Consider the following 13,279-nt stretch of genomic DNA (forward strand, 5'->3'; position numbering starts at 1 on the left):
TGCAGGCATCACAGGAACAGCAGTGGAGACGGCAGGAGCAGGTACAGGAACGGCAGCAGTGGTCGGCAACATCACGTCCATGGCCAGCGGCTGGACAGGTACGGCAGGTACGGCAGGCTGTTAAAACAGGGCGGCCCAGGTGGACGGACCAGCGGCACAGACATCCTAGGTACTGGTGGGAGGTCCAGGGGCGAGCTCTTCGGGCACACGAAGTCCGGTCGAGGCAGCACGGCAAACCCAGGCGGCGGCATCACACTCCCCCGTGGTACGGCGACTGGCCCCTGCACCGATGTAGTTGGTGTGACAGAGACCGCGTGCGGGGTGTACACCAGGTGAGGAGGTGAAGCATAGCCAGGAGTTGAAAGGGTCGTGGTGGTGGTCGTTACCGTAGCATGCGTGACCGCCACAGAGCCAGCGAGATGGTAGAGCAGCCCCTGGACACTCGGCACGCCCTGCAGACCCAACGATGCCCACACCTATCCAAGGTCGTCCTTCGCGGCAACCGCACCTGAGGAAGTAAAGGTCGGGTGATTAGCAGGATCCTCTACCCGCTTGTGCGATGAAGAGGAACGGATAGAGGACCCAGAGTACAACTCGACATCGGGGTATCTAGCGGCCTCCTCCACACTCGACAGGTCGGGTGAGGAGAAGGACCTAGAAACCCCCCCCGAAGGGGAAGGCGCCAATCGTGGGAGCTGAGCGGGCGGCAGGAAAGAAGACGAAGTGTCCGTAACCAAAGGAGTCGCGGGAGAGCTTCCTGACGACTCCTTTGCAGGCCTTCGCTTCTTCCTACCTTCGTACAAGCCCCACTGCGCCTCCGACCAATTATTACACACTTCACAGGGCTCGGCTCGGGTGCATTCGCGTCCCCGACACCGAGCGCACAAAATATGTGGATCAATTTCAGGGAACGAGCGGAACTTACCGCATTTACGCCCTTCGGTACCCGGGCACAATCTCCGGGGGGTAGCGAGGCGTGGAGATTCCATGATTGATCAAATAAATCACAATTGGATGAAAAAAGAGGAAATGATTGTACTTACAATGATGATTCATACACAAACACAACCATATACTCAAGGAAAGCAAACGACGAGAAGCGGGCAGAGAGCGTTGAACACACACGTCCACTCGCTGTGAGGCCGAAAGCAAAAGTGATTTGTTTACCTCCCAGTCGCGCGCGCGCGCCTGTCGGACAAGCAGTTAACTACCGAACCCCTTGTTCGAAAGCTTACGACCTATCCAGCTGCCGCTAGTACCTTCCTATTGTAAAAGGACCGAAGGTTTGTATGCCGTGTCGGAACAAATGAACATTTGCTACTGCTTGGTTTTATTGTTGTTAATACGTATTTGTCACAGTCATAACTGCATGTTGGAGGAAAGGTTGAAAATTTAAAAAATAAAGGCTCTCACCCACTAGCTGATCTCAAGCCCAAGTATAAAAACATTTGTAATATTTTTTGGCTGCTTTGCTCATGCAACTAGTACTTAAATACTGATGCTCATTTTAATAGTACCACAGATGCTGAAACGTTTGTAATTTGTGGAACAATGCTCCTGCAACATTTATTCAATCAGTTGCATCTTCTGTGATTATCCAGCCTCTCGCTGGTGCACCCATTGCTGGGATCTTCCATGACAGCTTTGTATTAGAATGAACAGCCTTCCAGATAATGTTTTTTTGACAGCTTTGTATTAAAATAGTCTAAACATAATTGAGAACAAGCTAGACTGATCTTTTATATGGCATTTTTCATAAGGGACCAGTTTCCTATAAGCAGGATATTTGTCTGAGAAATTACAACTCAAGGACTGGGGAACTGTTGTACCAAGAAGAGAGTGGATACTTCCTGGAACCAAGAGTCTCTTCCCTGTAGTAGTCTTACCAAGGCCATGCTTATGCCCAATTCATACCCCATCATTAGGAAGTAAGTTTACATGCTTTTGTTTATGTGGATATTCAAATTCTCCGGATTTATGTGTTGGCCAGATGACATGCTGGATAAAATTTTCTGGTATAGGCTCAAAATGTTACCAGACCTTATTGTAATGAAATTAATGATTAACATACAAACGAACTTACCTCACTTAGCGATAGCAGCTGGAACATGAGCTCACTATGCAAAGAGGAACTTTTCTTCATACAATGAAGTATTCACGGTGGATGTGTACTACAATCCCCTCAAAATAGCTAAATTCTTTGAATACTTAAAACCCCCGTAAAAAAAATTAATAAAAAAAATATAAAAATGCCTGTAGTACCTGAGTACTTCAAGTTTTATCACAAAAAGTGCATTCAGTCATGAAAATATGAAAATACAGTAATTAATGAATATTTCTCTGTGAAAAATACTGCAAATAGGCAAATTTTCTATGAATAATGTGTACATATACGAATATGTTCCATAGAGAAATCCGTGAATAGGTGATCCCTTAAATTATGAGACCACAAATAGCAGGGGTTGACTGTACTAATGGGTTTGTAAGAAACTTGTTTTATTATAAGACATCTATTAGGGTCATGCGTGAATATTTGCTTTTGTTTATAAACAGAAAAAGAAAATAAGTAAAGTGAACACTCTACGATGTCACCAACACCAGTGGCTAGCAATCACTGAAAGCATCCTCAATAGAAGAAGAAACACGGAAAAGCAAAGAAAAACACTCTGTAAGGTTCAATGCAAAGTGATCCATTAATTTCCCACAACAGAAAAGTAATGTAGCAAAAGATGAAAGGTGATATTTATGTGGTTATGGACAACTACGTACAGCAACTGAGACCATGTTTACTGGAAATAATGAAAAAAAGCTCAGTGGGATTGTCCAAGAAATGATTACCGCTGGTAAAAAAGTAATCAAGTACAATTATAAATATACAGTGGTACCTCGAGATACGAAAGGCTCAACTTATGAAAAACTCGAGATACGAAAGCAAATACGAAAAATTTTACGGCTCTACATACGCCACCAACTGAGTAGACTCGCCACCATCCTCCCGCTCTCCCATTGGTTCCTGATGCTAGTCACCGCCTTGAGATCCTTCTCTCCTATTGGTCAGCATCCCTCCCATCATACATCTACGTAGCGGCATGCTTCTTTGGCCACTGCACGGCATCATCTGTATCGTACGCATGCGGTTTTCGTTCGTTCTAATGATTTTGTTTATTAACGTAAATTTGTTAGGGATTTCGTTGTAGTATAATTTATCGTGTTGTGTGAGAACTTTACTACATATGTATACGTACTACATAACATAATTACGTACAGTATATACGTAGTCATGGGTCCCATGAAACTTGAAATTCACAGAAAGAAGAGGATGCTCTCTTTGGAGACGAAGATAGAGATTATCAAGAAGTATGAAGCTGGTATGCGATTGAGTGTGATCGCCAAGGAATACGACCGAAATCCATCGACAATAAGCACCATCGTTAAGCAGAAGGATGCCATCAAAGCAGCTACACCTTCCAAGGGCGTCACTATTTTGTCCAGCAAGAGGACCCACGTGCATGATGAAATGGAAAGGCTTCTTCTTGTTTGGATAAAAGACAAAGTAATTGCTGGCGATACGATAACGGATACGGCAATCTCCCACAAGGCCAGGGCTATTTTTGGCGATTTGATTGCGCAGGCCGAAGACGACGGAGGAGAAAGGACATCTACGCCAACCCCAGACTTCAAGGCTTCGCATGGGTGGTTCGAGAAACAGACTGACATCCATTTGGCGGTGCGGCATGGGGAGGCGGCCAGCTCGGACACGAAAGCGGCCGAAGCCTTTAAAAAGACGTTCAACGAGATGATGATCAAGGAAGGCTACAGTTCTCAGCAAGCCTTCAACTGTGATGAGACTGGCCTTTTTTGGAAAAAAATGCCTCGTCGGACATACATCACGCAGGAAGAGAAGAAGCTATCCGGGTATAAGCCTATGAAAGACAGGCTTACGCTTGCACTTTGTTCCAACGCCAGTGGGGATTGCAAGGTGAAGCCCCTACTTGTCTATCATTCCGAGACTCCTCGAGCCTTCAAGGCCCACAAAATGCCTAAGGAGAAGCTTTCAGTGATGTGGTGGGCTAATGCGAAAGCCTGGGTGACGAGGCTTTTGTTCACTGAGTGGATAAATCTGTGTTTCGGCCCGACAGTAAAGAAATTCTTGGAAGAGGAGTGCCTCCGTCTGAAATGCCTGCTGGTGTTGGACAATGACCCTGCTCACCCTCCTGGCCTCGAGGAAGATATCCTAGCGGAGTATTCCATCATCAAGGTTCTTTATCTTCCGCCTAACACCACCCCTCTCCTCCAGCCATGGACCAGCAAGAGATATCGAACTTCAAGAAGCTGTAAACGAAACATCTTTTCAAGAGATGTTTCGACATCACCGATACCATAAACCTCACCTTGCGTCAATTTTGGAAGAAGCATTTCGATGTTGTGATATGCATCCGACTCATTGACCAAGCTTGGCAGGAGGTTTTGAGGCGAACCTTGAATTCCTCGTGAAGGAAACTCTGGCCTGATGCCGTATCCACCCGAGATTTCGAGGGATTCGACGTGGGCGAAGCTGGTGCTTCAGATTCAGAAACAGTTGACGATCCTGAAACTGTTTCGCAACCAGATCTTGACGAGATCGTTGCACTCGGCAAGTCCATGGGGCTGGTCGTCAACGAGGACGACATCAATGACCTTCTCGAGGAGCACCAAGAGGAGCTTATGACGGATGACCTGAAGGAGTTGGAGGCCATGCAACATAACGTCATTCAAGAGGAGTTCTCTAGCAGCGGCGAGGAGGAGGACGACGACTCTATGACAACGGCAGAAATTAAGGATGCTCTAGCTGCTTTTCATAAGGTGCAATCATTCGTAGAAAAGAGACACCCCGAAAAGGCTTACACAGATCGTATGCTTGTACAGTTCGATGACATTTGCCCGAGTCATTTCAGGAACATTGTTAAAAGTAGGCAGAAGCAATCTTCCTTGGATAGTTACTTTTTAAAAGAGGCCTTTAATAGGAGTAGTATGCAAAAAGGAAGAACCAAGTGATACTACTAAAAAACAGAAAGTTGAAAGTTGTGAAGAAGTTGAAATTTTGGAAAAAAAAAAAAATTAATATAAAAAAAAGTAAAAAAAAACCAAAAAAAAACAACAAAAAAAAAAAAAAAAAAGAAAAAAAAAAAAATTTATTTCAGTGTTTTGTAAAGTTAAGTGTTACAGTTTTGTTAATGTGTTTCGTAAAGTTTAGTTTATGTATGTTTTCCTTACATTTTTTTATGTTTCGTAAAGTTAAGTGTACGTACGTATCTGCCGTTTGTCCTCCTCCTCTGTCGCCACTCTCAGAGATAGCCTCACTCGAAAGGTAAGCTTCCACATTTTACTACATACGTACGTATGTACGTACAGTATTTCTTGTATACCATGCACACTAATAGACTTTATTTACAGGTATACTATTAGCAGTACATATTAAGTTAGGTATTAGATGGTCCAAATTGTTGTAGTATTTCATTGTTTATAGGTCAATTTAGCTTTATTATGAAATTTACTGTGTTTTTGGAGGGCTTGGAACGGATTAGCCATTTACATGTAAAATGCGGTCCAAGATACGAAAGCTCATGATACGAAGGCCGCCTTGGAACGGATTAATTTCGTCCTGAATCAAGGTACCACTGTAGTCTGCTCTCCATATCTGAAAGTTAAGCCATGTCTGGGGAAAACCAGTTTAGAATAACTTGCATAATGAGTATCTGAATACCCAAAAATTTTCAATAAAAAACACAAGTAAACATATTACCTATTGCAGCATGAAAATGTGAAAGAGCATCATGGAGCTGACCCTTCGCTAGCATTTGCACACCCATTTGCAAATGGCGATCTACTTCGGCTACACTTGTACATTTCACTTCTGGAAAAGAAAGTAAACACAGTTATGGTCATCACTCTAGAGAGCTTCTAGTAATAAAATGTTTAAACATCCCCCCCCAAAAAAAAAAAAAAAATTCAACTTATCACAGATAAAATGACAAACTTTTTATTAATTTGTATTTTTCATAACTTAGAACAGATAAAGCGACAATATTTTTTATTAATTTGGATTTTTCTTAACTAACAGACCAACAGCCTCAACTAAGATTCATCCTAAAGTTAAGACCTAGGTTTGTTCAGTGTACAGGGAGTCCCCGGGTTACGACGAGTTTGGGTTATGACATTCCGAGGTTAAGGCGCTTCTCAATTATATTCATCAGACATTATTTCCAGGGTTACGAATGCCTACAGCACTCATCTGGCAGATGAAATATGACACCAAAAATGCAAAATAATCAATATTTGAGGGTTTTTTGATGAAAAATGATATTGTTATGATACAATAAAGTTTCATACACACCTACCTGGCAGATATATACTTAGCTATAGACTCCGTCGTCCCCGACAGAAATTCAAATTTCGCGGCACTCACTACGAACCATTCCCGTTTTCTATCAGATTTTTTCTCTTCCACCTGTCTCCTGCGGGGAGGCTGGGTGGGCCATAAATCGTATATATCTGCCAGGTAAGTATGTATGAAAGTTTATTGTATCATAACAATATCATTTTCATACATTCAACTTCCCTGTCAGATATATACTTAGCTGATTGGCACCCTTTGGTGGAGGGTAAGAGACAGCTAACTACTGAAATAGACAGGTAAACAACATATGTTGTAGGTATTTATAGACCTTGGTTCCTACCTGATTAGGTGGAAGACTTCGTGGCTACTGCCTAGGAGTCTCCTTCACCTCAAGAGCCTTGTCAATGGGGTCTTATCCACTTACTCGGCAGAGCCTGACTGGCATTTGTCAATGGGTGCTAATCCGCTAACATGACAACACGCCTTGTTTAAGGAGAACACAACCGATCCCGATCACCCGATCCTAACACCTGTGTTAGTTCTAAGATTGTCAAGAGTTATCCCCCAAACTCCTCACAAACACCCAATAACTCGAATTACACAGTCAAGACGCACACATTAAAGTACAAAAAAAAAATTTTTTGTACCCCTTTATTAGTCAGATACAACCCGAGTTCCTTACTGAGCCAAAGTGACGGCCGCCTGTGCGACATCTGACACTCCTTCCAGCAGGAAGTCAAGAACATATTTAACAAGAGGGTTACGCACATAACAATTAAGGATCGGTGCTTGCTCCAATACCCAGGACCGTATCCGCTGACACAAACGGACCTAGAGAAAAGCATTTCTCGTAGATTACCCGAACGTCTTTCAAGTAATGAGATGCAAAAACTGAATTGCATCTCCAATATGTCGCTTCCAAGATATTCTTTAGCGACATATTTCTTTGGAAAGCAAGAGACGTCGTGACTGCTCTAACTTCGTGAGCTTTCACTCTCAAAAGTTTTAACGAGTCGTCTGAACAGTTATTATGTGCCTCCGTAATCACGCTTCTAACAAAGAAGGCCAAGGCATTCTTCGACATAGGTCTTTTGGGGTCCTTTACAGAGCACCATAGACCGTGTTGCGAACCCCCCCATCTGCTTCTTTCTCTCTAGATAGAATTTTAGTGCTCTGACCGGGCAAACAGACCTTTCTGCCTCCCTACCTACTAAGTTAGTCAGGCCCTTTACTTCGAAGCTCCTGGGCCAGGGCTTTGAAGGATTCTCGTTCTTTGCTAGAAAAAGTCTGAAACGAACAGATGGCAGAGTCTCCTTTAAACCCTACCCGAGACTCTAGGGCGTGCAGTTCACTAATTCTTTTCGCCGTAGCGAGAGACAAAAGAAACAGGCACTTTCTCGTAATGTCCCGAAAGGAGGCCAGATGAGGAGGTTCGAATTTTTCCGAAGACAGGAATCTTAGGACTACGTCCAGATTCCAGCTAGGAGCTCTAGGTTCTTTTGATTTTGATGTCTCGAATGAACGAATCAGATTGTGCAGATCTTTATTGTCAGCCAAATCTAGGCCTCTGTTCCTGAAAACGGCTGAGAGCAAACTTCTGTATCCTTTGATGGTTGACACAGAAAGATGAGATTTCTCTTTCAGGAAAAGAAGGAAATCGGCAATTTCGGTCACAGAGGTATTGGAGGAGGACAGCTTCTTCGACCTACACCAACTTCTGAACACCTCCCACTTCAATTGATATACTCGCATTGTAGATGATCTGCGGGCTCTAGCGATTGCGCTTGCAGCCTTGCGAGAAAAGCCCCTCGCTCTGACGAGTCTTTCGATAGTCGAAAGGCAGTCAGAGCAAGAGCGGGGAGGTTTTGATGATACCTCTCGAAGTGGGGTTGTTTGAGCAGATCTGTCCTGTTTGGAAGAGATCTGGGGAAGTCCACCGTCACTCCATTACCTCTGTGAACCAATCTCGAGCTGGCCAAAATGGGTCTATCAGAGTCATTCTTGTCCCCTTCGAGGCCACGAACTTTCTGAGCACTTCCCCCAGGATCTTGAATGGGGGAAAGGCGTACACATCCAGTCCGGACCAATCTAGGAGAAGGGAGTCTACTGCAAAAGCTCTGGGGTCGTCTACCAAAGAGCAAAAGGTGCTTATCCTTTTGGAGAGGAACGTGGCGAACAGGTCTATTTGAGGTCTCCCCCAAAGTGACCAAAGGTTCTGACACACTTCTGAGTGGAGGGTCCATTCTGTGGGAAGGACCTGGAACCTCCTGCTCAGCCTGTCCGCTCTCACGTTCCTCCCTCCTTGGACAAACCTTGTCAGTAGAGAGATGTTTCTTTGATGCGCCCATACTAGAAGGTCTCTTGTCAACTCATAGAGAAAGAACGAGTGAGTCCTGCCTTGTTTCCTTATGTAAGCCAGAGCGGTGGTGTTGTCGGAGTTTATCTGAACTACCCCGTCTCTGACTATCTGCTCGAAGCCCTTTAGAGCAAGATGTATGGCTAAGAGCTCCTTGCAGTTTATGTGCCATGACACCTGCTCTTCTGACCAGGTGCCTGACACTTCTCTTGATCCCAAGGTTGCACCCCACCCCGTCTCCAACGTGTCGGAATACAATATTAGGTTTGGGTTCCGAACTTCCAGTGACACACCTCTGTTTTCCTCTAGAGGGAGTAACCACCACTTTAAGTGATCTTTCACCTCTAGAGGAATCAGAAATGTATTGGTGAGCTGTCCTGTCTTCCAGTTCCAAACCCTTTTCAGGAAGAATTGCAGTTGACGGAGATGAAGTCTTCCTAGAGGAAGGAACTGTTCCAGCGAGGAAAGGGTCCCCAGAAGGCTCAACCATTCCCTCGCTGAACTGCGCTCCTTCCCTAAGAAGCTGGAGACTTTTGCGCAACCTTTTGTTATTCTCTCTAGAGAAGGAAATACTTGAAAACCCCGAGAATCCATCCGAATCCCCAGATAAACCATGTTCTGGCTGGGGATCATCTGAGATTTCTCGAGGTTTACGATTAATCCTAGTGACCTTATAAGGTCTAGTGTCGTTGAAAGGTCCTCCAAACACTGTCTCTGCGATCTGGCTCTGATGAGCCAGTCGTCTAGGTAGAGGGAGATGTTTATTCCCTTCAGGTGCAGATATCTTGCCACATTCTTCATCAGACTTGTGAAAACCTGAGGAGCTGTGGACAGGCCGAAACACAAGGCCCTGAACTGATAGATCCTTCCCTCCATCATGAAACGAAGGTACTTCTTCGACGAATGATGAATCGGGACGTGGAAATAGGCATCCTGAAGATTGAGACATACCATCCAGTCTCCTTGACGTAGGGCTGCAAGGACTGAAGCAGATGTTTCCATACTGATTTTCTCTTTCTCTACATATCTGTTCAGTGCACTTACATCTAGGACTGGTCTCCATCCCCCCCGAAGCCTTCGTGACTAGAAAAAGGCGATTGTAAAACTCCGGGGAGTTGTGATCCAATACTAGCTCAACTGCCCTCTTGTCCCACATTTGTTCCACCATTTGTCGAAGAGTATCCCTCAGTACAGGGTCCTTGTATCTGGCGGACAGTTCCCTCGGTGTTGATGTCAGGGGAGGGCTGTCCTTGAAGGGGATGTAATATCCCTTCTTGATGACTGACATCGACCATGTGTCGGCTCCTATACGTGCCCAGGCTTCCGCAAATTCCTGTAGCCTGGCACCTACTGGTGTTTGGAGGATCTCTTTCTCATTTACCCTTTTTAAAGGGCCGGAAGGAGGCTCTTCCTCATTTTTCTGTAGCGTTCCTTTTGGAGATTGCTCTAGAAGGAGGGCCTCCTCGAAAGGGCTGCTGCGATGTATGAGCCCCTTTCTTGTCTTCACTGGCCACAGGTCTATTCTTCTTCGATGATTGCCTGAGGAGATCCTGAGTCGCCTTCTCAGTTAGAGAGGAATGTGAAATATCCTTCACTAACATGAGAAGGGAACAAATGCTCTGATAAAGGAGCGAAAAGTAAAGCGGCTCTCTGCGAGGGAGAGGACGGCTTTAGTCAAGAATGAACTGAAACCGCTCTCTTTTTAAATCCCCGCTCCAAAGAGAGAGGTGACTTCTCCCGAACCATCCTGAACCGCTTTATCTATGCATGCTAGGATGCTAAGTAAAGCTTCTGGGTTTAGGCCTTCTGCTTCATGGGTCTTTTTGGCCAAAACCCCAAAGGACCAATCCAGGAAATTGAACACTTCCAACACGTGGAAAAGCCCCTTGAGGAGGTGATCCAATTTAGAAAGGCCCCATGTCGCTCGGGTCGAGTTTAAGGCCTGCCTCCTCGAAGAGTCTTCTAGACTCGAGAAGTCAGATTCTGCCGAAGCAGGAAGAGACAGTCCCATATTCTCTCCAGTCTCGTACCATATGCCTCTTCTGCCAGTCTGTTTGGCTGGAGGCATACAAAACACCGTCCTCCCCAGTTCCTTCTTTGATTGTATCCAAGAAACGAGAGACTGAAGGGCCCTCTTCATTGATATGGCCGGTCTCATTTTAAGGAAGGACGACGACTTCAGAGCTTTAGCACTCAAGAATAGAGAGCGCGGAGAAGGAGGAGCAGCTGGAGTCAGAGAATCTCCATATTCTTCCAGAAGGAGAGCCGTAAGAACTTTATAGTTCGAAAGTCCTTCTTTACTTGGAACCTCATCTTCTGACACTTCCTCTAGTTTGAGAGGGTCAGAAGGAGAGCGATCCCTTCTTTCGCATGTCTCTTCCTTTGACTTCATTCTCTCCGTAGGCGAAGGACTTCTCATAGGTGAGGGACTAAGTGACATTGCCTCCCTATGTCTACCCATTGGCGATTCTTGTCTAATTGGCGCCTGGCTGGCGCTTCGTTCCTAGTTGGCGCCTGGCGCCTGGTTGGCGTCTGGCACCTGGTTGGCGTCTGGCGTTCTGGCGCCTGGCGCCTGGAATGATCTTGGTTATAATTGGGTTGGGTGCCTTGGAGCCTGGCTGGCGGCCATCACGTCCTGTGAGAACTCCTCTGTTGTATCTTGAATCGATTTCAGGTGTTGCCTGGCGCCTGGCTGGCGCTTCTTCCTCTTCTACCTCTCGCCTGTACAGTGCTTCGTTCCCCCTAGAGATGGCCGCCTGTGCGACAACTTCCCTGGAGGGTTCGTTACGCCTGGCAGGAGATCGGTGTCTAGATTTTTTGATAGGCAGCTTATCGTCCTTTCTACGAGGAGGCTCCTTGGATAGGACTCCCACCAAAGAAGCTAGCTGCTCCTGTAGGATTAACAGGATCTTCTTGGTCGAAGACTCTCTTTCCTCTTCATAAGAAGGAGAGGGAGATCTGGAAGGCGCTTGAGGTTCGCTTGCAGCAAAGGGAGTCGACTCTTTTCTAGCTCTCTTGATAACCGATGGAGCTTCTTCTTCAGAAAAGTGCTCGGGGCTAGAATCCAAAGCAGGCTCTTTCCAGTTCCTCTTCAAAGGGCGGGAAAGATTAGTGTCCTTCCACCCGCGTTTCGGTGAGGGAGATCCCGAGAAAGAGAAGCACTCGTGCAGGACGCTTTTTCTATAGCGGTCCCTGGCAGTCTGAGGCGTTACAGATCCTGCCGAAGGGATGCCTGATCGGTGGGGAATCTCCACAACATCCGTACGGCTTTCAACTTTCCTTCTCCTCTGGGCCAGGGAGCTTGGAAGAGGTCTAGACCGGGAGCGTCGCAGAGCCGACCAGACACTACCACTACACTGGGTGGGGGACACTTACATCACTTGAAATATCACCTTCACTTTGCTTACCTTCCAAAGCCGCCATTTTTTCTTGCATCCTTTGAAGGGAAGCTTTGAGGTCTGCAATTTCCGAAGCCGAATCTGTTGGATTTGCAAACTGTGATCGGCCTGATATGGAGGGAGAATAATTATGAGGAGAAGAAGCTACAGAACTAGATAAGGTTCGTTAGATCAAGATCTACTTAGGCTTTTAGAAGCCGCTTTCCCTCACTCTGCTCTCTCTAACTTCTTCAAGTAAGAAGTTAGAGTCTTCCATTCCTCAGCACTCAACCTTTCACACTTATTACAGGTATTAGCCAAAGAAATTCAACTACTCTACAACGTCGTCATACAGTGTGAGGATCTACCGAAGCCTTTGGCATCCTCACCTTGCAGCCTTCATTCACACACACACTCACACCAACACTCGAGTCAGACATTTTTAAGAAAAATCCAAAGCCAAGTCCAAAAACAATTCCACGATAGCGAATGCCAAAACAACGATCCAAGTACGTCACCAAAAGTTGGTCGAAAGAAGATCAAAAGCGTTGAAAAAAGAATTCCAGTCAGGAGGTAGTAACAACAATGTTGACACCACCGGCGACAGAGAAAATCTGATAGAAAACGGGAATGGTTCCTAGTCCTGCCACTCTGGGCAGGGCGGTAGATCACCTGACCTACCTGTAGCGAGTGCCGCAAAATTTGAATTTCTGTCGGGGACGACGGAGTCTATAGCTAAGTATATATCTGACAGGGAAGTTGAATGTATGAAAATGCAATAATAATGAAGTTTACATAGTTTTTAATGCACCCAAAGCATTAAAATGACAATTTGTCCAAAATTGCATTTTTCCTAACTATACAAACCTGAGGTCCTTTTACAATAGGAAGGTACTAGCGGCAGCTGGATAGGTCGTAAGCTTCTTTCGAACAAGGGGTTCGTGTAGTTAACTGCTTGTCCGAACAGCGGCGCGCGCGCTTGCGACTGGTGGAGGTAAACAAATCACTTTTGCTTTTGGCCCAAGCAAAAACTGCAGAGTGAGGGGTGGCATGAGGTGGGACTATGTGTAAAAGGACCTCAGGTTTGTATAGTTTAGGAAAAATGCAATTTTGGACAAATTGTCATTTGTTCGACACGGCATACAAACCTTCGGTCCTTTTACAATAGGA

At 45.4% G+C, this 13,279-nt stretch overlaps 1 protein-coding gene across 1 annotated transcript in view; it reads right to left on the reverse strand.

Moving 5' to 3' along the window:
* LOC135210753 (dnaJ homolog subfamily C member 3-like) overlaps positions 1 to 5,909 on the reverse strand; it is a 73,969-nt gene extending 68,060 nt beyond the window's left edge. Inside the window, exon 1 of the mRNA XM_064243588.1 lies at positions 5,783 to 5,909. Coding sequence (XP_064099658.1) covers positions 5,783 to 5,849 — 67 coding nt within the window. The 5' untranslated portion in view covers positions 5,850 to 5,909. The remainder of the gene's footprint in view (positions 1 to 5,782) is intronic.
* Positions 5,910 to 13,279: the final 7,370 nt, after the last annotated feature.

The sequence above is a fragment of the Macrobrachium nipponense genome, chromosome 4 (genome assembly GCF_015104395.2).
Source record: "Macrobrachium nipponense isolate FS-2020 chromosome 4, ASM1510439v2, whole genome shotgun sequence".
In the NCBI taxonomy this organism is placed as follows: Eukaryota; Metazoa; Arthropoda; class Malacostraca; order Decapoda; family Palaemonidae; genus Macrobrachium; species Macrobrachium nipponense.